The following is a 24,066-nucleotide window of genomic DNA, read 5'->3' as shown; positions in this document are numbered from 1 at the left end:
CTAATTGGAATCCCAACAATTCAGCTCAAAAGACAAAGTTGGATGAATTTTTTAAAAGCTGTTTTGAATGGCATTAGAGACGCAGGAGAGGCTACTCCACATTGGAGCAAGGTGACTGCTTGTGTTCAGCGTCCGGACGAGCACCCCTCTGACTTTTGTGCTCAACTAATTTGTGGAGTTACAACGCATGGGAATTTGAATCCTGAAACTGATCATGGAAAGGAGATGGTTAAAATGGTTTTCAGGTCACAATGTGCGGAGGATATTGCAAAGAGATTTAGAGAGCATCCCGGTATGCAAGGGAAAAGTTTGCCTGAGGCAGTTAGCGTTGTTACCAGAGTGTTTAATGGGAGAGAGAAGAAGAAAGAAAAAGAAAAAAGGAAAAGCAGAAGGATATAAAGAAGCGAGTGTCACTGTTGGCAGTAGCAATGACCGGGGGAAGGGAAAAGGTCACGGATGGAACAGAGGTGGATGGAGTGGATGGGAAAGAGGAGAAGGAGCGAGAGGCAGAGGATGTGAAGGATTTAGAAGTAGTGGTTGTCATTATCGTGGTGCAGAAGGACATTGGAAAAGAGAAGTTGTTTGTGAAGGGATCTGCATTTGTTCGGGAAGGAATCCGACACTCTGGATACGCAGTTACTGACAGGCAGACTGTATTAATAGGGGAAACTCTTTCTCCCGGGGTGAGTGCCCAGGCTGCGGAGTTAAAAGCCCTCACCGCAGCCGGCCTTCACGCTACAGGGAAAAGGGTTAATATTGATACGGACTCAGAATATGCTTTTGGGGTGTGTCCCGCCACGGGTGCAATTTGGAAGGAAGGAGGTTTCATTACCTCGTCTGGAGCTCAGATTGCCCATGGAAAGGAAATTGCTGAACTGCTTCAAGCCATTCAGGCTCCTGGGGAAGTTGCGGTGATGCACTGCAGGGCTCATACCAGACAGACTGATCCTGTCGCAATGGAAGGGCGCTTGGCTGACAGGGCGGCCAGGGCAGTGGCCCTACAAGGAGCCCAATTAGATTTGATTCCTCCCCCACCAGCTCAATGGCAATTACAAGCTTCAGATACTGAAAAGGCAACATGGGAAAAGTGAGGTGCTACAAAAGGTTCACAGCAACACCCACCTAGGAGTGAATAAAATGGTTCAAATCGTTCTTAGCCAGTTTGTATCTCCTGGATTAAGCGAAATGGCCAGACGAGTACTGGAAAGTTGTATTCGTTGTCAGCAATGTAATCCTAAGGGAACACGCCAACAGGTGCCATCTGGTGGGCGCAGATGGGCTTGTTGGTGTCACTAAGCATAACCCTCGGTAACTCGGGAGGGTGGAAGACCACGAGTGTCGATGAAGCCCCCCTGCTCTAGGCCTAAATGAACCAAAGCTCCTCCATGTTTGAACTGTAATCGACCTAAACAGCCAGCAGCAGAAAACGGAATGTGTAACAGTCAGTTATCAGTCGCAACGCCGCTCAAACCGGTATAAAGCAGTAGTAATGAGGCCTGCATGGCTGAAGGGCAAGATAACAGATCAAAGGGAAAAGGACAAGATAACGGTTCAAAAGAAGAGTTACTAACGAGCTAGACTTATAGCCGCCAAGATGACTTAACTGTTTAATGTAACTGCTACAGGGGGAGAGAGGGGGAAAGGGGAGAGGGGGTGGGGGAAGAAGGGAAGAGCTTAGCTGAAGTAAAGTATAAAAAGAGAAAAATTGCTTATGTTGGGTGTGCTTGATCTGAGACGTGTCAAGTCTCTTTGCACCGCTTTGAGATCTCAAATAAACTTTGCTTGCTTCTCCACCCTGGCGTGTTCATTGACGCGAAGCACACCGGGCCACGAACCCCGCTGTTGCTTTCCTTGGGCTCTCTGTGCCGGCAACAGGCTCCTAGGCCCATGCAGCACATTCAAATTGATTTTACTGACTTACCCCCTCAGAAGGAAAGCCACTGCCAAAGCAGTTTGCAAGGTGCTTCTTAATGAGATCCTGCCAAGGTTTGGCGCTCCTGAAAAATTAATTCTGACCAGGGAACGCATTTTACAGCAAAAATTTGCAAGAAACTCACTGAAGCAGTTGGGCCAAAATGGGTTTTTCATGCCCCCTGGTATCCTCAGAGCTCGGGCCAGGTGGAGCATGTGAATGGAACTCTAAAGACCACCCTAACCAAGTTGTGTAAGAAACTTAAGATCAAATGGACTAAAGATTTTCCTTTGGCTTCGTATATTGTCCGGACTACTCCGAATTCCAGGACTAAGCTAGCACCATTTGAGATACTTTTTGGACATGTACCACCTCTTTTTACTTCTCCGGTTTCAATACCTAGTGACCCTGATCTGACTTGTGAAACAAAATCTTATGTAAAAGCTTTGCAGCAGCATTTAACTACATGACAACGGTACTCAGCACAGTCTCAATCTTTACCGTTGTGGGGAGCTGTTCATTCCATTTCGCCAGGTGACCCCGTGTGGATCAAAGCTTACTGAAAGATTCCACTTCAACCCCAGTGGTTAGAACCATTCGAGACTATCCTGGTGAGCCCTGCTGCTGTTCGGGTCAAGGAACTTCCCACTTGGATTCATCATACCAGAGTCAAACGGAGCCTCGCTAGGGAGCCCAACCTGGTAAAGGGTTCCCCAGAAGCAGATGGCATCAGACTTCGAGGGAGCCACGCACGTTCACCCCACCGCAAACCGGGTGAGCCAGAAGCAGACGACCCCTGTGCCCAGGACAAACGGACTGCTACCCCTTTGGGCGACCTGAGGCTAAAATTCAAGAAGAAGTAGACTGGTGCCCATTCCCCAAGGAATGGCAACGAACAGTCGCCTGGGGAGTTGGTGGACTCATTGGTGCATTGTTTGTTGTTTTTCTTTTGTGGTGGTTGGACTAACTAGGGGATATGAACATAAGGCCTTTATTCGCTTTGCTCATGAAATGAAAGCCCGTATGCCAGCACTGAATATCATTTCGTGTTGGGTATGCCCCTTAATGCCAGTGGATAGTCACCGAGGTCTTCCCATGATCCCCATACCTCTTAGCCCTATGAATATGGCATGGGCTCCTTCATGGAAGGACTCCTCAGGCTTGCAGAACCTAACCTGGGCAGATTCAAAATCCAGATTAATAGCTATCTTACGGTGTGGAAGCGACCTGGTGAGTGGTGCTTCCTGGGTTCAGGAAATGTGCCTGTAGGCGTTAGCAATTGTAAAGCCTATTTTAATGGAACCCATTTTGGTGAAAGACGGGGACCTGATTGTACTCTTGGACAAGGTTTACCCCGACCTGGAAAGTCCTGGTATATTTTCCCTACTAACTTTTGCAGCTTGTTTAATTGGTTGGTATTGAATCAACCTCATGTTTGCTTTATAGCACCAGATCTATCGCACACTGATTGTACCGCAGTGCTGGAGCATTCAAAAATCATTCGCATATGCTGCATAAAAAACCATTCTATTAATTCTTCAGGTACTGAGTACTCTGTGTGTCAGTGTACTGATAATGCTACTAATAGTTTTCACGGTCTCTCTGCCTGGTGTCAAAGTTAGACTCAGGACTCACAGTTTGTCAGACCACTCTGTTTTATTAGCACAGCGCTCTGCTAATGACACCCAGATGTGAGCACCATGCAAGACACAAACTATCTTATTTATACAGATAAAAAGGTGAGAACTTAACAAGTATCGGAGAAAAACTTAGTTCTCGCTTTTTGTTTGGGTGCAGCAAAATCAAATACTTTATTATTTCTCCAGTAATTACAATGGAGGGAGAGAGTGCCATAGGACACAGGGTCACCCCAGTCCCGGACAGGTCTCTCAACTGGTAAACAATTACATCAAGCCTTTATACCTTTGTTACAGACAATTTCTAGCAATAATACAGACGGTAAAAATACATTTTGTTTATACATAAGCTTTTCTGCTATCTTATTTGTCTCACTACTAAAAAAAACAAGACTGCATATTGCAAGGTCGTAATAACTTTCACACAGTTCACTCTGTCTTACATTATCTTGCTTCTACAAATCTCACGTCATTAGGGTCACAGCTAGCCTAACTCATGCTAACTAACTAACATTCATTAAGATCTCTTCAAATCCTTGTTAATTATTAATTGGCTTCCACACAAGATAACAAAGGAAGCAGAATCAGATAAGTTTACCTGGGCTAGGCATGCATATCTTATTTCCTTACTAACTATTACCCATCTTCTGTTAATGTTTTGCCATTAGCACCATTGTTTATGCCTAATGTTTCTTTTCCTGGCACCTGTATTTCAACATTTCTTATCTCTGCTTAAAGGTACATACAACATTTCTTTAATCCATTCTTATTTTTACAATAGAATTCATTCTACTTTCACAATCCCTCCTTTTGGTCAAGCTCACGCCATGACCAAAATTTTACTGGGTTCCACATATTAACCGTTCTTTATCTCTTTGTTCATCAGCAATATTCAAAATTATCATATTAGCACTCTGTTCTGGGGCAGTCACCTGGGTGGCATGTCTTACACGATTTTGTGTACAACAGGAGACTAACTGAAAACATACAAAAATTATTAGGATTCCAAACAGGATAGTCAGGGCTCCCTGAAACAACCAGTTTCCTATGCCAGAGAAATTGAACAGGTTACTTAGCCACTTCCATAAAGAACTCAGCTCTTCATGGGGAAGATATGCGATTTGTTCTAAGTGGCTAGCGTGATCTATTACCTCATTGGTATCGTCAGGTATAAACACACAACATTGTTTTCCAATGAGAGCACAGGTCCCTCCTTTGGCCGCCAGCACTATGTACAATGCCTGACGGTTTTGGAGGGCCACCTGTCGGATCGCCCCTGTTTCTTTGGCCAGGGCTCTTAAACTTTCTCCAGTTTTATTTGCCATTATTTTAACTACTTCTTTTAACCTCAGGAGCCTTTTTGCCTGGTGTATTACTCCCCCAAGTGGGTTAAAGCAGGGGTCCCCAACCCCCGGTCCGCGGCCCGGTACCGGTCCGCGGCCTCTTAGAAACCGGGCCGCGAACCGACCCAGTGGAGCTTCCGCAGGCATGCCTGCGGGAGGTCCATCTGAGCCGCGGGATGAGCGCTCCCTCCGCAGTCGTGCCTGCGGGAGGTCCGCTGCTCCCGGGGCTCAGCTGGAGCTTCCGCAGGCACGCCTGCGGAAGCTCCACTGGAGCCGGTGGACCTCCCGCAGGCACGACTGCGGAGGGAGCGCTCGTCCCGCGGCTCAGCTGCACCTCCCGCAGGCACGCCTGCGGAGGGTCCGGCAAACGAAACCGGTCCCTGGACCTAAAAAGGTTGGGGACCCCTGGGTTAAAGGAACTGCCAATAGTCTCTTCCCAGGTGTCATTACTGTTCCATATTGTGTTAAACGGACCAGGTCCTCCAGTGAGGTCTGGGGAATTGAGTGGGATAGCCAGGACAGGAACACCAGTTGGAGAGTGGGCTGGGATGTGGCTGCAGACCCAGCATTTAGAAATATTAAGGGTCTGAGCTATTCACACTTGCTGCTGGATAAAAGAATTGTCATTGTGGACTCCCCAAACCTTCAGACACCAACAGCCGAGGAACGGGCACCACCAGAGGCGCGTGTTGGAAGCAGGGCCCTTCTGGTTCTGACAACCTCAACTGAGGGAACTGCAGTCACAGTTTTATGTCCACCAGGCACAGGGGCGGCTCTACAAAGTAGGCTGCCCCAAGCAGCGCGGAGCGCTGCGCCGCCCTTCCCCAGTCCCGCGGCGGGTCCCCTCTTCCCGCGGCTCCGGCATCCTGGGGAGGGCGGCATTTGGCTCCGGTGGAGCTCCCGGTATGCCTGCGGCAGGTCCACCGGAGCCCGGGACGAGCGGACCTGCCGCAGGCAGGACTGCGGCGGGTCCCGTCTTCCCGCGGCTCCGGTTGAGCTCCCGCCGGCGGGTCATGCCGCAGTCATGCCGGCGGGAGCTCAACCGGAGCCGCGGGAAGACGGGACCCGCCGCAGTCATGCCTGCGGCAGGTCCGCTCGTCCCGGGCTCCGGTGGACCTGCCGCAGACATGCCGGTGGGAGCTCCACCGGAGCCAAATGCCGCCCTCCCCAGGATGCCGCCCCAAGCGGGCGCTTGGCCCGCTGGTGCCTAGAGCCGCCCCTGACCAGGCAGCAGGCGCTAGGCTCACTATTGCTTCTTCTTGGGCCTTGCTTTAGGTTGTCGTCTGCTTCTGGCAACCCTTACGAGAACGTTGATTGTAAGGTATTGCAGGCTGTTCCTTTACACCTTCTTCTGGATTCAAAATTGACTCTGCATGGTCCTGAGGTGATGATTGGTTCGCTGTGGGTGTTGCATTCTTACACGGCAAAGCATGTATCCATGCTGCGGATGCCAGACAGTTTAACAGCCGTCTGGGTAGTAAGCAGTGCCTGATGATCCTTTGATGCTCTTTAAGTCTTTTCGCGTCTTTCCTTGACTCTGGCTATAACAATGGCCTTCACATCTTTTCCTGATGCATTCATTCCTCATTCACACAAACAGATTGAGAATACAAACAGTAGTATTTTATATCTAGCAAAAAGGCATTGCAAATTAAACCTTGCTAAGTTTTACAATTAATAACCAAGACAATTTACATTGAGACCCAGGCCTTCAATGTTTCTCTAATTTACTTAACATAGATACAATAGAGAATCCTGTCTCTTACTACCTAAATCTTAAAACAAAGAGTTAGAGAGGGCCCAATTTGTAATGCATATGGGAAAACAGAATCTTATAGTCCCAGAGGGTCATTTCTTTCTGCTCTTCAAAAAGGGTGGCTAGCAGGATGAAATCAAATTATACATTAATTCTCATAGTACATTATAAAGTCCAGCTCCTACATATCCCCCATTTGACACTAAGGGCTTGGCTACACTTACAAATTTGCAGCGCTGCAGCAGGGTGTGAAAACACACCCTGTCCAGCGCTGCAAATTGCGGCGCTGCAAAGCGCCAGTGTGGTCAAAGCCCCAGCGCTGGGAGCGCAGCTCCCAGCACTGTACGTTATTCCCCACACGGAGGTGGAGTACGGACAGGAGAGCTTTCTCCCAGCGCTGGCGCTTTGACTACACTTAGCGCTTCAAAGCGCTGCCGCGGCAGCGCTGCAGCAGCAGCGCTTTGAAGTGTAAGTGTAGCCAAAGCCTAAGATTATTAATCGCCAGTGTCACTTCTTATGTAGTCCACATAATAGAAAATACTGGGAGGTGATTTGGGCCTGTGGCTCTAGCTTTGCATATATTTGTTTTATCCAACAGCACGTTCCAAATATTTCAATTAAACACATACAATTTAAAACCAAACAGTTAGGGGTAGTATCATTAGTATGCCAGTAGTTGTGAGAGACTATTCAGAAAATATGTTATACCAATGGTAAGCTGTTATGTCTTTCTGCAGTGGCAATTCTTAACATGTCCCCATTTGCATGTATAATATGAATGATTCTGTTTCTCACATTGTTTTGTTTGTTTGTTTTTGTTTTTAGGAACTATGTTACCTTTTTACCTTTTTAAACAGATGATTGGTAACTGTTTGCCATTCAATGCCAAGATTGATAGAGAACTCAGCTAAATCAGTGCTTACAGTAAGCTGTGAAAGTAGAATGAATTATATTGTAAAAATAAGAATGGATTAAAGAAATGTTGTATGTACCTTTAAGCAGAAATAAGAAATGTTGAAATACAGGTGCCAGGAAAAGAAACATTAGGCATAAACAATGGTGCTAATGGCAAAACATTAACAGAACATGGGTAATAGTTAGTAAGGAAATAAGATATGCATGCCTAGCCCAGGTAAACTTATCTGAAGAAGTGAGCTTTAGCTCACGAAAGCTCATGCTAAAATAAATGTGTTAGTCTTTAAGGTGACACAAGTACTCCTGTTTTTTTTATCTGATTCTGCCTCCTTTGTTATCTTGTTAAGTTCTCACCCTTTTATCTGTATAAATAAGATAGTTTGTGTCTTGCATGGTGCTCACATTATCTGGGTGTCATTAGCAGAGCGCTGTGCTAATAAAACAGAGTGGTCTGACAAACTGTGAGTCCTGAGTCTAACTTTGACAAAGCTGAGACTTTTTGGTCGTGGCAAATAGTAAATGTGATTATTGGTAAACACAGTACTTACATTACATGTACATTTGTCTACTGGTGGGTTGCTAACACTTTTATCCTTTTAAAACACTTCTTTCCAAGAATTAACACACACATTGCCAGTTATACAATACTTTGGTCTAATTATTAATTTTATCCCACATACAGGATCCTAGTGAGATGTCTTTACTACAGGGCTTTGGAGCAACAGGCATGGATAAGCCTACCCACTTTTGAGGAGTCCACTTGGTACAACCTCTAGTGTCCAATAGTTTCCCTTCCTCCCCAGCCCACTGGCTTGAGGTCTGGGGTAGCCAGAAGGATCCCAGGTGCAATCTGTGGAGTGGGCTAACTTTCCATATCTTTGCTTCCAGAGCCTGTTGGTGTGCAATTTTAACAACAATTTCTTCACTTAACAAATTTTGTCTTACCGTACTGGAGACATACTGCATCCAGTTATATTGATAGGTATTAAACAATAATCTTTTCCTTTGATTTAACAGATGCATTAAAACCTTAATATTTTCTGATATTACCCAAAACATCTTATGTTCTAAATATCTGCATTTCAGTGCATTCCATAGCTATCGCAGGATGTTTTTTTCTTTCCCTTGTTCTGTAGCTGGTATTAGCTTTTTATGATTTTCTGAAAGACAAAAATAACATTTTTCTACCCCTTTTGGGGTGGCATTGATTATTGCTTAAAGATTCCGTTCTTTTACAAATACCCTTGCTGATTGCCGGCAAAACAGAGGAATTACCCCCCATATTTTCCTGTGTTTTTTGTTCTATAGGCAGGCCAGGTTTTAATGGCTTCTACTTTTTAAGAATCAGAGGGGTAGCCGTGTTAGTCTGGTTCTGTAGAAGCAGCAAAGAATCCTGTGGCACCTTATAGACTAACAGAAGTCTATAAGGTGCCACAGGATTCTTTGCTGCTTCTACTTTTTAAGAGTTATGGGGAAAGTATTCCACTGTTTAGTTATTAAATTCATGAGGTGGTGTACCTTAAGTTTTTCTTCTTATAGCAGACCAAGTTTGTAATGTTTTTCCTGCTGTGTTAAGCTTTAAGTTTATTCACAGGTAATAGCTGAGAAGCATCATTACCATATTACTTTAAAGGATTTTTCTAAAAATCATACACACTATACGTTGTTACAGGGGTATTTACTAACATTCAATTTATTTCAATGTTTAATATTAACAATAACATTTAGCATCAATTCTCTTAAAGGGATCTTGTTACACCACGTCTTTTATTTAGGCAATTTCTTTTGTGCTGGCAGTTGTCACCTTCCTTTATCAGTTAGGTAATTTGCATCAGCACAGGATTGGCTTTTGGATTCAAAGCCATCAGCAAAGCTCAGAGACTCTGTCTTAACACACAGGGATCTGAAAAAGGAAACACAGCCTATTGCGGCTCTTTTTGGAGCCCTAATAGGATTTTAATGCAGTAGCATATTTCATTTGTATTTCTTTTACCCCTTTTTACAATATACACTGCACATGTCCTAGGGAAAAAGCACATTCCTGCTATACTACAACTTTTTTTTTTAAACATTAGCCATATTAATTTTTACATAAGGTGTAACTGTTTCTTTTGTTTTTACAGAGTTTTCATGTACCCTTATGTCGAAGAAAAACTCAGTTCTCGCTTTTTTGTTTGGGTGCAGCAAAATTAAATACTTTATTATTTCTCCAGTAATTACCATGGAGGGAGAGAGTGCCATAGGACACAGGGTCCTGGACAGGTCTCTCAATTGGTAAACAATTACAGCAAGCCTTTATACCTTTTACAGACAATTTCTAGCAATAATACAGACAGTAAAAAGCAACAAATACATTTTGTTTATACATAAGCTTTTCTGCTATCTCACTAGAAAAACAAGACTGCAAGACTGCATATTGCAAGGTCGTAATAACTTTCACACAATTCACTCTGTCTTACATTATCTTGCTTCCTCACGTCACCAGGGTCACAGTTAACCTAACTCATGCTAACTAACATTCATTAAGATCTCTTCAAAACCTTGTTAATTATTTACTGGCTTCCACACTTATTAAAGTGACAGTCTGATTACACAGAGCCATTTTAAGGCTCAGTGTTTTTAACATTGCTTCTTTTTGTTTTGTGCACCTCACCTCTGCTGTTGCTTCAGAGGGGCACTGTTAATTTTTTTTTTCACTACAGCTTTTATCTGCTATTGTTACAAACAAACAAACAAACAAACAAACAAACAAAAAGACTCCAGAATCTCTCCCTATTCTCCTGATTTTGACTGCCCTATTGAAGCCATGACTTGGTTTTTATTTAAAAACATTTTACATTTTATAAAGAATCAAGTTACCCCTTAAGAGTTAAATGCTAAATCTCAAAGCCAAACAACACTAATTACCTGTGTCTTGCAAAAAGGTTTATCAGTTTTGAAACTCTGAATTAAAGAGTCTAATGAATTTTTAGTGGCATTAAAAACAATAACAAAACCAATTTATCTTACACCTACAAAACCGGAGTTTTACAAACCAGATGTGCTGGTTTAGATTCTTAGAACTTTACATATTTTCACAGACAAATAGATACATACACATTTTCTTTTCCTTAACATTCCTTTACACTGCTTTGTTTTTACATAGCTGTATATATATTTGGATTATTTACAGGCACTCTTTTGGAAAAGGGCCCATTTTTCCTTCAGAATGGCTGCAAAGAAACCAAGAATTCTCTCTCTTTAACATGGTCCTTTTTAACATTTTCACAAAGTTTAACTGCTTAATTCTCTCCAGCCTCTGCAGAGTTAACTTTTCACTCTCTTTCCTTAAATCACTTGCTTATTTCCCAAAATAACACCTTTATCACCTCAGATTTCACCATTTTAAGTATTGATCCAGGGGTTCATGCCTGCACTTACTGCTTTTCTTACTCCTTACACTATGCCCTCAGGGCTTCGTTTTTCAGTTTCTTTATCTGTTGCTTGCCTGCTTTTCTGGGCCTGATCCTTTTTTTTTAATGAACCGTTTGTGAGTGATATTGTGGTCACTTCACAATTTTGAAATAAATGTTTAAGGAAAGGGACCAGAAAGGGTGGGGGCTAGTTGAGAAGCCACCCTCTTTGCTGAATTGGTAGTGGAACACTAAAGAATCAGTTTTTGATGCAGACAACAAAGGGGAACAGAACAAGGGGCTTTTTGTCCTTTTTACAATGAGATGGGAGTATTAAGGGGGTTGGATCGATCCGGGGTGGGTTTTTGAGAACGGGGTAAAGGGGAGCGCTCGGTCTGGTGGTGGGAGAGGAGGCTTTTAATAAAGCTTTTAACTGATTATTTGAATATTTGAGAGAGGCGAGTTTTGATTTTGTCCAGCTACGATTTGCCTCTTCCCACCACTGAATGAAACAATTAACTTCTCCTTTAGCCAATTTAGTTTTAGGTTGGCCGAGTTTGTCCTTTAAGACGTCCACTCGGTCTTTGTTCCAAGATTCTAACAGTGGCCACTGAGTTTTGGGATCCCCCTGAGTTAGCCTAGACCATTTTTCCAGAAATTTACAGGAGTCTGGACCCTTCCCAAATATATAAAATGAGCCGGCGTTCGTTTAGGGAACTGTCCCTACTTAGACGTCTGGTTACCCATACAGGAGGACTTCACACACCAATCGCACAAGAAGGAAATTCGGGTTCGTCAGAGCGTTGCCCGGTGCAACACACAAAAGGAGCCCACAGGCTACTGCCTCAATCGCCCTTGCTTTCACACCCAGGGTTTACCCAAAGTGCGGTGCGGCTGCGATTGTGCAGATTCCACTCACTCAGACTGCGGGGACAGGAACCCCTTGGTCGGCCGATCCCCGGACGGAGATGGCACCCAGACTCAAACACTCCACAGGAGGACGGATAGACACAGAGACAGGACAGTCCTCAGTCCGGACAAAACACAGAAATAATTACCTGACCAGATTCCTGATGTCAGATCCCGGGATCCCTACCAGAACAGAGTGGGAACCAACAGGTTCAATGGCGTAGACTTCACTGTGGTCGTGCACCTTTCCGTTCTGGTGGAGGACCGCTCGGGCCAAATGCCCAGTGCTGGCTTCCACGGTCGTCCTACAAAAACAGTCAGGAATCACACAGCCCCAGTGAAGACGGTTGCCATCTCGGTGGAACCTCCAAATTGTCAAAGTTAGACTCAGGACTCACAGTTTGTCAGACCACTCTGTTTTATTAGCACAGTGCTCTGCTAATGACACCCAGATAATGTCAGCACCATGCAAGACACAAACTATCTTATTTATACAGATAAAAGGGTGAGAACTTAACAAGATAACAAAGGAAGCAGAATCAGATAAGTTTACCTGGGCTAGGCATGCATATCTTATTTCCTTATTAACTATTACCCATCTTCTGTTAATGTTTCGCCATTAGCACCATTGTTTATGCCTGTTTCTTTTCCTGGCACCTGTATTTCAACATTTCTTATCTCTGCTTAAAGGTACATACAACATTTCTTTAATCCATTCTTATTTTTACAATATAATTCATTCTACTTTCACACTGGACTGGATGGTATTACAAACCCCAATATACTGCATCTGTTATATCTAATCCCTTGTTTGGAGTCTATTGGGTGTGTGGAGAAAAGGCTTATTGAAGCTGGGCTGTCTCCTGGAAGGGGTCATGCTCTTTGGCCTGGTTAGAACCCCCTGTCCTATATCGAAATCACCTTCCTTCTGGACGTTTAAGAAATGTGCGAGGTGCCAAAAAGAATGTTGACTGGTCTCAACCAATTACCTGAAAAGCGCTTAATGATTGGACAGGTAATCGTTTTCTGGATTTAACACGTGCTATAGTGCAAAGTGTAAACCAAGCACAATGCTGAATGTGTATTCATACCCCCACGCACTCTGGTCAAGGTATCCCGTTGTTGGGGGTACCCATCTCTCTCAGGTCATGGGAAAATGTCACGTCTCGGGACAGTGCTTTCACCAGCTTGTCTGTTTCATGGAACCAGACTTGGTCCATTGATATGGTAGCCCAGGGTTCTTCTGCTTTCTGCATAACCCGGCACTCCTCAGACAAAAGCAGCTTTGTGGGTAATTTTACAAGCTGTAAAATCACTATTCAAACTTATTCCAGCTCCTCTTGGCACGTCCCTAAAGGATCTGGCTGGTATTGGCTATGTAATCATACAGCTTATAAAACCCTTCCAGCAGGTATGGGGGGAGGGATAGCTCAGTGGTTTGAGCATTGGCCTGCTAATCCCAAGTGGCTTAGCATTGTGAGTTCAATCCTTGAGGGGGCCATTTAGGGCAAAAATCTGTCTGGGGTTTGGTCCTGCTTTGAGCAGGGGGTTGGACTAGATGACCTCCTGAGGTCCCTTTCAACCCTGATATTCTATGAAAACATATTTACTGGGGCTTTTCTGGTTTTGGGGCTTGTTGTAATCTTTGTATGCTTACAATGTTATTTGTGCTTTCAACAAATGATAAGTTTAATGTCCCAAATGTGCAAACCAACTCCTAAAGCTAGGCGTCCTTCCTTTGTAGTATAATTTCAGTTGTGTTCCTCGAGTCCCCTTGGTGGGTCCTCTAGGAACAAAGCAGGGGCTTGATGAGTTTGGCTTGATGGCCTGTTCTGCTTCGCAATAACACAGCAAGGCCTACTGAAGAGAAAAAATTTCCTGGCTGGGGTAAACAGGCCAGATTTATGACCTTGCTAATTAGGAGAGTGCTTGCAGGGTCTGGGAAAAATACTTGCAGAAGCTGGTTTGAAGCAACTTGTACCTTTTTGAAGCTTATCAAAAAATAACAGTCATTCTTCTCTTGTATGCTGGGAAAGTATAACTGGGAAGGTGCAGCGATGACGCGAGGTAAGTGATGACGCGACGGAGCCGCTAATGGAACACAGTTTGAATCTGCAGAGGGGAGGGGCTGGTTCTGTGTGGAGCACAGGTTGTCCTTTGTTGACGTGTGCATGCATTAATAAAGAACTTGGCATTTGGACTTTGCTGGATTGTTTGTCTCTTTGCGGGACGCACCTGGAAAGTCTGGGATAGACATAACCCCGACCCAGAGAAACCATCCAATGGGAAGAAAGGGGCCGAGCGCATCATGAGCTTCCTGGGACTGCAGCCCCCGGCGCAGTTCCTCATTCCCCTCGCACTCAGGCCTCAGGGTGGGTGAAGCTCAGCACTGGGGTGTTGGTGGCAGCGCTGAGGGTCCTGCACTGCCCCATTATGGTGTCTGCTCTGACCGTCCTTCTCCTCGGTGAGTGTCGGAGACCGCCAGGGCATGTGTCCTTGGGGAGAGGGGTAATCTGAGACTGGGGGTGTGCCCATGTGGGGGTGGGGGGTCTGAGACCACGGTGTAGGATCCACTTGCTCTGGGATCTGGTCACTAACGAGCTGTCTCCCCTCCAGGCTGCTGGCTGGCCGGGCACAGTGGGGTGTGGGGAGGTGAGTATCAGTCTGTGCGTATGTAAGCGGGGGTATGGTCCCACTATTGTGGGGAACTTTCCTGGCTTCTGTGCTACCCCGGTGAAGTGGGCTAGCGAAAGGATCTGAGTCCTCGCTCCCACTTCCTTTACCCAGAGGCCTCCCTGCCCTTGAGGACTCTCCTGTCTGGCAGAGTTCTCGTGACCCCAACAAGGCTGGGCCCAGGATTCCTGGGGTGCTCGACCCCCAACCCTGCTGTGGCCACCTAGGACAGGGGCTAAGGTGTCCCCACTCCAGGGTACCCTCTCTGCACTGGGCACCTCCCTGACCCACTGATTATTCCATACAATTTAAAGCAAATACAAGTTGTTTACGTAACAATTAATTTAAAGAAAAGAATAAGAACAAATGGGAACGGTTACAGGAAAACACATCACTCTGCTCTGTGGCAGGGAACATTACAAACAGCGTCTGTGGACATCAAAGCACTTTGCAGTCTGTTCCTTGTAGGTCCCAGGCCTCCTTCTCAGGCCCTGGCTGTGCTGCAGTTAAGCGGCCAGTTAGACACTTGCAATGGTGGTGACCACAGACCTCCGGGCTTTGGGTGGTGGGACCCTTCTTCCAGGCGTCAGCCCCCCATCGGGTTAAGATCCCCCTCCCAGTCTGGTCTGCAAGGACCCTTGGCTGGAGCGTCTGTCTGCGCTGGGCCCTTTTACCAAGGATCCCCCCTTGGCTGGCCCCAGTTGCTCACCACACCTGGCTCTCTGGCTGCAGCTCTGCTCCCAGCACAGGGTCTGCTCTCCCAGGGCTGTGCCTCTGGCTCCGTGGCTGCAGCTCTGCTCCCAGCACAGGATCTGCTCTCTCTGGGCTGTGCCTCTGGCTCCGTGGCTGCAGCTCTGCTCCCAGCACAGGATCTGCTCTCCCAGGGCTGTGCCTCTGGCTCCGTGGCTGCAGCTCTGCTCCCAGCACAGGATCTGCTCTCTCTGGGCTGTGCCTCTGGCTCCGTGGCTGCAGCTCTGCTCCCAGCACAGGATCTGCTCTCCCTGGGCTGTGCCTCTGGCTCTCTGGCTGCAGCTCTGCTCCCAGCACGGGATCTGCTCTCCCTGGGCTGTGCCTCTGGCTCCGTGGCTGCAGCTCTGCTCCCAGCACAGGATCTGCTCTCCCTGGGCTGGCTGCAGCTCTGGCCCCTCTGGATCTGGCCTGGCTCTGTTCTCCAGCTCAGCTTGCTCGGCCCCGCTCTGTCTGACTCAGGCACATTCCTGCTCACACACGGAGGACGGGACCCACACTGGCCTTCTGTGTCCTTGATTAGCCGGCCCGCCCTGTCAATCAGGCTGACCTGGAGCATTGGCCTCTTGCCATTGTTCCTGGGGACTGTCAGTCTCAGGGTCCTGATTTGCCATCGATCCCTCCCCTTTTAGTGCTGGGAGCTAGCAACCAAACACCCCCACTGAATGTTAGTAAGGGGGCAACAGTCCCCTTACACGTAGGAAGGTAACATCAAGGACGGGGGAGGGGCTGCATGGAGTGGAGAAGAGAGGATCTGAGCCCTGAACCGTCCCCAAAACTCAACCCAACCCCCCCCCGGGAGCTCAGACCCGGCCCCGTTCTGTGTCCCCAACGCACCCAGGGTGCAGCTAGGAGCCGAATCTGGCTCCCAGACTCTATCAAAGCAGCTGGGATTTGAGCCAGTGGTGAGCTGGAGCCGGTTCTCACCATTCGCAGGAAGCGGTTGTTAAATTTAGAAACACTTTTAAAACCGGTTGTTCCAGACCCCGGCCCCGGCCCCGGCCCCGGCTCAGCTCTGCTTCCTGGGGTCCTCCCCTGAAGGCTCTGCCCCTCCCTTCTCCTCCCCCTCCCCTGCTTCCCGCGAATCAGACGTTCGCACGGGAAGCCTGGGACTCGGGACGGCTCAGAAGCAAGAAGCAGCTTGGCAAGGTAAGCTGGGGCGGGGGAGCGAGGAGGGCTCCAGGGAGGGGGGGCGCAGCCTAGCCCAGTCCTGCTCCAGCTGCGAGCGCCCCGGCTCCAGCCCCAGCTCCGGCTCCAGCCGCGAGCGTCCCGGCTCCGGCCTCAGCTCCGGCCCCGGCTCCAGCCATGAGCGCCCCAAGTCCGGCTCCGGTCCCGGCCCGGCCAGGCGCCCCGGCTGTGAGTGCCCCGGCTCCGGCTGCAAGCGCCCCGGCTCCAGCCCAGGCCTGGTTGAGCAGCGCCAGCCCCGGCCCCGTCCGAGAGGCTCTGGCCCCGGTTCCAGCCAAGCGGCTCTGGCCTCAGGCCGGGGCCAGAGCCACTCAGTCGGGGCCGGGGCTGCTCAACCAGTCCCAGGCCAGGCCAGGTCCAGGGCGCTCAGCCGGAGCAGACTGGGCTGGGCCGTGCCTCCCTGGAGCCCTCCTCGCTCCCCCGCCCCAGCTTACCTTGCCAAGCCTGGCTCCGGCCAAGCGGCTCCCCCTCGGGCCTGGTCCCTGCCAGGCGGCTCCGGCTCTGCCCCGGCCTGGTCCAGCGCCCCCGGCCTGGCCTCCAGCGCAGTAAGGGAGCAGGGAGCAGGTGTTGGAAGAGGGCAGGGGAGTTTGGGAGGTTGTGGGGGGGTGGATAGGGGTCAGGGCAGGGAACGGTCAGAGGGCAGGGAACGGTGGTTGAGTGAGAGCAAGGGTCCCGGGGGGCAGTCAGGAAGGATCAGAGGTTGGATGGGGAGGTGGGGGCCACTCAGGGGCAGGGGTTCCACTTCCAGGGGCAGTCGGGGACAGAGAGAAGGGGTGGTGGGATAGGGCAGGGGTCCCGGGGTGCCATCAGGAATGAGAGCAGGGGTTGGATGGGGCGGCAGGGGGCAGTCAGGGGAGAGGGAAGGGGGTAGGGATCCGGGGGCATGAAAGAATGTGGGGGGTTGGATGAGGCAGGAGTCCTGGGGGGGGGCACGACCCCCTCGTGGGGTGAGGAGGAGGAAACCAATTGTTAATTTTTTGGCAGCTCATCACTGATTTGAACCATCCACAGGGTTCAAACTTCTGCCCCCACCAGGCTGTGAGGATCGGGGGCGGCACGTGGATTTATTTCAGCTCGTACAAACGCTAACAGGGCCCGTCTCTGGGCTCTAGATCCCCCTTGGGGTGACCGAACGTTCTTGGTCAGTGTAGCCATGGGGAGAACCACCCAGATCCGCCCCCACCCCCAGATCCACCCCACAACAGCTCCTCCCCTGCACTCGCAGCCCCCCGTTCCCTGGCCTGGGGAAAGGTGAATCATATGCGACTCCCACAGTCTGTGGTCACAGACGCTATTTCCAACCCCGGGGTGGGGGGCAGAGCTGCAGGGGGCCCACTGGTCAGGCTCCCTGGCTGGCCTCGGAGGGGCTGGCGTGGGGGCAGGTGATCTCTCATGCAGCCGGGTCCTGAGCGATGTCTGGGTGACCCCCTGCCCCGAGCCCCATGGGCAGGCAGTGCCAACCCTGGTAGGGGACAGACTCCTAGAGAGGCCGAATGATGGATGGAGTGAATTGGGGCCGGAGGAGGCGGGGGTGGGGTGTCTCCCCTGTTTAACTCCTGTCTCTTCTTGACATCAGGGTGAGAATTTCCCAAACCCACGATCTGGGTGAGCCCCAGCAGGGTGGTGGCGCTCGGGGGAGAGTTTGTACCCGGACACGGAGTTCTTTCTGCGTAAAGCCCTGGGCCCAGCAGAGGGGATGTCTGGCCGGGGAGTGGGGATGGAGACATTGGGGGGTTCCCCAGCCAGCGGGGAGAAGCAGCCACTGGAGATTTGGGGCAGAGGAAGGGGGGATCCCTGCCCCCAGGGGGAGGTGCAGACTAGGAGGATCCTTTCCCAAGCAACACATCGGTTACAGGGAGATGGAAGGAGCTGAAGGTTATAAACCTCAGTGTATAGTAGAGACTTGCACAGTCCCCTACAAGTCGGTGGTGGTGCTGTGCCCCCATCCTGGTTCCCATCCTCCCTGCTCTCCCCACTAGACCCCATTCCCCTCCCAGAGCCGGGGACAGGACCCAGGAGTCCTGGCTCCCAGCCCTGCCAGCAGAGAAGCCAGGGAGTGAATGGACCTTGGAGACTGGCCTGGTCTGTCACCCACCGGGGAGCAGAGCTCTGGGCCCCAGGGGCTGGGGTGGCTCCGTGTCTCATGCTGTGAGCCCAGGGCTGAGGGGAAACTCTGGCCCCTGTGGAAAGGGATCCAGGAGCCCGTCCCCAGGGCCGCCGGGTCTGACCCACCACTGAGGCCGTGTGGTGAGGACGGGCCCCAGGAGTGAGTGACGGGGCCTGTGTCTCACGGCCTGTCTGCTTCCCACTGCAGAGCCCAGCTACCCCAAACCCAACATCTCCCTGCTGAGCCCCAGCTGGGGGGTCTCCCTGGGGGGAGCCGTGACCATCCTTTGTTGCGGCCAGCACGAGGGCCTGCAGTTCGTGCTGAATAAAGAGGGACGCATTGTCCAATGGGTGAATTCGGACTATCTCGCTCTGTTTCACATCAACAACGTGAGCCGGGAGGATGGCGGGAACTACAGCTGCTCCTATCACAACCAATCGGAGCCGTCTGCCGTGTCGGACTCCAGTGACCCCATGGAGCTGGCAGTGAGAGGTGAGGGGCCCGGCTCGGCACCTCTGTTCCCAGCCCCACCCCCAGCCCGAACCTCACGGGGGCTCGGTGCCAATGGGACTCTCAGAGCCAGGCTCTGCCCTGAGCCCTGACCCCGCAGAGGAGATGCCCGGCCGGGGAGCAGGGACGGAGTCACTGGGGGGTCCCCAGCCAGGGGGGAGCAGCAGCCCCTGGAGATTTGGGGCAGGGAGGCGACTTTAATGCTGCCCCTTGTGCGTAGGAACCGGGAGTCATTATTTAATCCCATGATCCCATCCCCTCTGTTCTCCAGGCCCCACCCCAGGCAGTGCCCTGGCCTGGGCTGAATGAGGCAGGGGCTGCAGAAGTGGTGGCTTGGAGGACACGGCTCTGGGCTGGGCCCCAGCTCCTGGCGCAGCCACAGACTCTGTGTGACAGGAGCACGTCGCGGTTTTCAAAAGTGTCCTTCCTTGTGGGGGGGCCTCAATCTTGGGAGATCTCAGGCCAAGCGCCCACAAACCGAGACACCCCCTGTTAGTGGAGACGTCTGCAAACGCTGCCTCAATAGCGCTGGATCCCTTGTGTTGGGGGAGCATGTAGGGCCCAGTCTTGATCAGGGCCCCATTGTGCCAGGCGCTGCATAAACACAGAGTGAGGAGACAGTCCCTGTCCCGGGGAGCTCACGGAGGAAAGTGAATCTGTTTGTGCCTCAGTTTTCTCCTGTGTAGAACCGGGATAATGACCCCTCCCTGCCGCCCGGGGGCTGACTCCCTTCCTGTGAGGGCTCAGGCCCTGCCAGAGACCAGCCTGTGAGTCGCTCTGTCCAGGGCAGTGGATGAGGCAGGGGCCACACACGGCATATGAGGATCCCAAGCACTAGGGAACTTTGACTCGGGGGCTGTGGGGCTGGGAGCCCAGCTCCCAGGGCCGGGATTCTGGGTGGGGGGAACTCTGGGATCTGGGAGAGAATCTCTGCTTGGGGCCCTGGATCTGCATGTGGTTGGGGCCAGCTGGGGCTGGGTGGGTGCCTGGGTCTGGCTCTCAGTGTCTGTCTCCTGTGCGCAGATCCCAGCTTACCCAGACCCTCCATCTCTCTAAACTTCACTGCCCCAGGGGCAGACGTCACCATCCGGTGTCAGGTGCAGCGCCGGGACGTGAGGTTCTTCCTGCACAAGGCTGGACACCTGAACCCGCAGCAACGCATGGACTCTGCTGGGGCCTGGGCCGAGTTCTGCATCCCCAGCGTGGGCCGGCAGCACGGAGGGAGCTACAGCTGCAGCTACCGGCCCTGGTCAGAGCCCTTCATCTCCTCAGAGCCCAGTGACCCTGTCGAGATCATTGCAGCAGGTGAAGGGTCCAGCTCAGTGTCTCGGCTCCCAGCCTCACCCCCAGCCAGGCCAACAAGGGATCTCTGCACTGATGGGACGCTCAGAACCAGGGTCTGCCCTGAGCCCTGGGACCGGCAGAGGGGACACAGTGTCGTGGATCTGGGATGGAGTCACTTGGGGCTTCCCCAGCCATGGGGGGAGCAGGAGCTCCTGGGGGTTCAGGGCAGAGGTAGGGGGGATCCCTGCCCCCAGGGGGAGCTGCAGAGCAGGGGCCTTTCCCAGGGGATGCTCCCCCGGTTGCCCCCCACTGGGGACGCAGAGAGGAGTCAGGGCCCAGGCATAGGCGCCAACTCCTGGTGCTCCGGGGCTGGAGCACTCACTGGGAAAAATTGGTGGGTGCTCTGCACCCACCAACAGCCACGGTCCCCTCCCCACCTCCGCCCCTGAGTGCGCCACGTCCCTGCTTCTCCGCCTACCTCCCAGCGCTTGCTGCTGCAAAACAGCTGTTTCACGGCGTAACAAGCGCTGGGAGGTAGAGGGGAGGAGCGTTGCCACGGACTCAGAGATCGTGCCCACTCGTGGCCCCGTGCGGTCCATGGGGGGTGCCCCTTTCAGAGCAATAGCCCTTCTCAGGGTCCACTCTCTCTCGGGGTCAGGCCTCTCCACCTCCTGGAGCCGCACCTCTCTGAGCCTTAGCAGGTCTGTCTCTGCCGTGGGCCCCTCAGGGAGTCCACGTGCTCTGAACCCCTGGGGCCTCCTCAGCCCCAAAAGGGTTGATGCCCCCTGGTCTCTAGCCCGGAGCGACTCTCAGCCAGCGTAACACAGGAGGGTTTATTGAGAGTTGAACCCAGCCCAGGAAACTCTCAGGGCCTCAGGCCTGGCCTCCCCCAGCCCAGCACATCCCAGTCTCCCTGCATCCAGGTGGGCTCTGCCTGCTGCCCCTCTCCAGCCCAGAGCCCCCCTGCTTCCCAGCTGGGCCTCCGATATGCCCGGCCCCAAGCCCCCCTCTGTCCATTGTCTTCTCTCCAGGGAAACAGGGTGGCCTGGGCCTCCTCTCCTCTCAGCCCCCCTCTGGCCCCCTCTGGCTGGAACCGGCTGGTCAGGTCACCGGGGTCCTCTCCCCGCAGCCCATTGTCCTCCCACTGGCCAGAACCGGCTGTGACTCCTGAGCTGGGTCTCCGGGTCCCCAGTCGCTGGGGTCTCCATCCTCCAGGCCATCGGCTGGGGTACCAAGTTCCTTCTCCGGTCCTCTATACCAACAAACTCCCTGTCCCCATTCCTCGTTAAACCAGTAACACCCGGGGGCACTGAGTCTCCCTCCCTCTGTATGCAACCCCCTGGAAAACACAGGAAAAACAAGAAACATCCCCACACACACTTCGTCACAAGCGGGAACTCGCCGCGCTCAGGGGAGGAGGTGGGGATTTGGGGAAGGGGTTGGACTAGGGGCAGGGAGGGGGTGGAGTTGGGGTGTGGACTTTGGGAAGGGTTGGAATGGGGTGGGAGGGGTGGGGCGGGCATGGAGTCTGGGTGGGGCCAGAGGCAGAGCGGGATCGAGCACCCACCAGCGTCAGCAGAAGATGGCACCTTTGGGTCCAGGGGCTGCCCAGACACAACCCCGCCCCAGACTGACAGTAGCGACCGATGCTGAGTCACGGGCCGAGGTGGATTAAGGTTTCCTGGGACCCTGGGCCAGAGCAAGGGGGATCCCTCCCCCCCTTCCACCTGTCTCACTCTCCTGTTCCGCCTCCTCGGCCTGCGGCTCCGCCCACAGCCCCGCCCCTTTCTGGCCCATCCCGGGGCCCCGCCCCTATTCCACCCCCGGCCCCTCCCCATTCTGTCCGCTCACTGCAGCCCCGCAACCCACTTTGTACTTTCTGCCCCACACACACACACTGTGACCCTCAGCCCGGAGAAGCTCTGTCCCATGCCCTGGCCTCGGGGCGCAGTGGGGAGTGAGAGTCCCCCAGCCCTGAGGCAGCGGCGGATAGCGAGAGTCCTCCCGTCCCGGGGCCGCAGGGGAGGTCCCGGTGCTAAGGCTTCCCCTGCCCGCCCTGCCCGCCTCCACCCACCCCCCCCGGCACTCACGGCTGCTGCTGTTTCCCAGACGAATCGGCACCACCAGGTCTGACCGTCATCACTGGAGTGAGCGTGGCAGCTGCCATCCTCCTCCTCCTCCTCGTGGCCTTCGTCTGCTTCAGAAAAACCCGAGCCAGTGAGTGCCCCGCCCAGCGAGGGAAGGGTTAAACCTGCTGCTAAGCAGGGCGGGATGGGGGACTGTGCTGGGAAAGCCAAGGAGCAGGGGGCTCAGCAGGGGGCGCTGTTGCATGTGTAATCCCTGTACACACGCACCTGTCCCACCCCAGAGGAGCCGCATCTCAGCACCAGCTGAGGGGTCCCTGTATAAAGAGCCATCGACACCGGGCCTCTCCGGTACATGGGGTGCCAGGGGAGCCAACCTATGGATCAGGTTCATTATAATGAGTCACTAACGAGGGAGGATTGGGGACAGGAAAAGCCCCCCGAGTCAATCTGCCCCTCCCCCCGGCACATGCTACGGTGTTGTGCTGCCCTCCATCCCTGCTGCCCTGGGGGACAGTGGCCGGGCGCTGGTACCGGGGGATCCCAGTCAGCTCATGGGGGATTCTGGTTTGTGTCCCTCTGCAGGAAGAGGAGCTGCATCGAGACTGAACAGGTAGGAACCTGGATCCTCCCCCTCCTGATGGACCTGCCTGGGTCACAGGGCTCCTGGGTTCTGTCCCCAGCTTGGGGAGCAGAGTGGAGTCTAGTGGTTAGAGTGGGGTGGGGGTGGGGTCTGGTGGTTGGGGCAGGTGGCGTAGGGAACTGGGTTCAGGGTGAGGCAGGATGGGGGGGCTCTCTGGGTGTGTTGAAGAATCTCCCCGCAGGTGTGGGGAATATGACATTTACAAGGGAATTTTCTCTTTTAGCACCAGCCCTATGGGGGCATTAAAGGCACCGGCTCAGGAAGAGCACATCTGTGAGTAGCACACCCAAGGGGGTACCAGGGTGGAGGAGGACCCCTGGCAGAGGGGAGGGACTTGTGGGGGCTCCACCTAGATGGGGCGGGGCCTGATTTACAGCTGCTGCTGGGTGGGGCTAAGGAGAGGGCCCCAGAGGTAGCCGGTGTCAGCTGAGAGTGTTGGACTCCCAGGAGCTCCCTGGGGCCACCCTCCCTTCCCGCTCTAGTTCCCCATCCACTCCTGGCTCCCAGCCCCCTGCTCTAACCACTAGACCCCATTCCCCTCCTGAGCCAGGGTGAGAACACAGGCGTTGGATGCCCAGCCCCCGTCCCGCTGTAACCCCCAGACATCTCTGTGCCTCAGTTTTCCTCTCTGTAACACGGGCTAATGACCCTGGCCCATGTTGTAGGGTTGTGGGGTGGCTGTGCCAGGCTCTGAGCTCTATGGCTGGACAGAGGGGTTGGAGCTGGGTGTGGGGTTCTGCTCTGGGCCGGCCGGGGGTGCAGCTCAGCGGGTGTCTCTGTTCCACAGACACCAACATCGATGAAGGGAAAGAGACGCAGACCCTGGTAAGTGTCCCCTGTTCCCCCATGGGGCCTGACCCCCAACCCTGACCCACATGGGCCCTAGCTGCCCCCTCACACCTGCCCTCCTCCTGGCACACTCAGTGGTTTGGGGCGGGGGTTGGATTGCTGGGAGGGGGGGTGGGCTTA

General features: G+C 52.3%; 1 protein-coding gene across 1 annotated transcript; it reads left to right on the top strand.

The window, feature by feature from the left end:
* The first annotated feature begins 428 nt into the window (after positions 1-428).
* Positions 429-23,071, top strand: LOC120388450 (T-cell-interacting, activating receptor on myeloid cells protein 1-like). Its single transcript, XM_039510271.1, has 6 exons — positions 429-683; positions 14,229-14,328; positions 18,784-19,068; positions 20,110-20,391; positions 22,480-22,587; positions 23,040-23,071. Exons 1-6 carry the CDS (start codon positions 429-431, stop codon positions 23,069-23,071), a joined length of 1,062 nt encoding a protein of 353 aa, XP_039366205.1.
* Positions 23,072-24,066: the final 995 nt, after the last annotated feature.

This window comes from Mauremys reevesii, linkage group 22 (assembly GCF_016161935.1).
Source record: "Mauremys reevesii isolate NIE-2019 linkage group 22, ASM1616193v1, whole genome shotgun sequence".
NCBI classification, from domain to species: Eukaryota; Metazoa; Chordata; order Testudines; family Geoemydidae; genus Mauremys; species Mauremys reevesii.
The sequence above is the reverse complement of the archived record's forward strand: the minus strand, read 5'-3'. Positions and strand labels throughout refer to the sequence as shown.

Coding starts and splice junctions, on each gene's coding strand:
- LOC120388450 (XM_039510271.1), top strand. CDS start 429: ATGACCGGGGGAAGGGAAAAGGTCACGGATGGAACAGAGGTGGATGGA. Junction 684..14,228: donor GGGAAACTCTTTCTCCCGGG/GTGAGTGCCCAG, acceptor CCTCGCACTCAG/GCCTCAGGGTGGGTGAAGCT. Junction 22,588..23,039: donor CTTCAGAAAAACCCGAGCCA/GTGAGTGCCCCG, acceptor GTCCCTCTGCAG/GAAGAGGAGCTGCATCGAGA.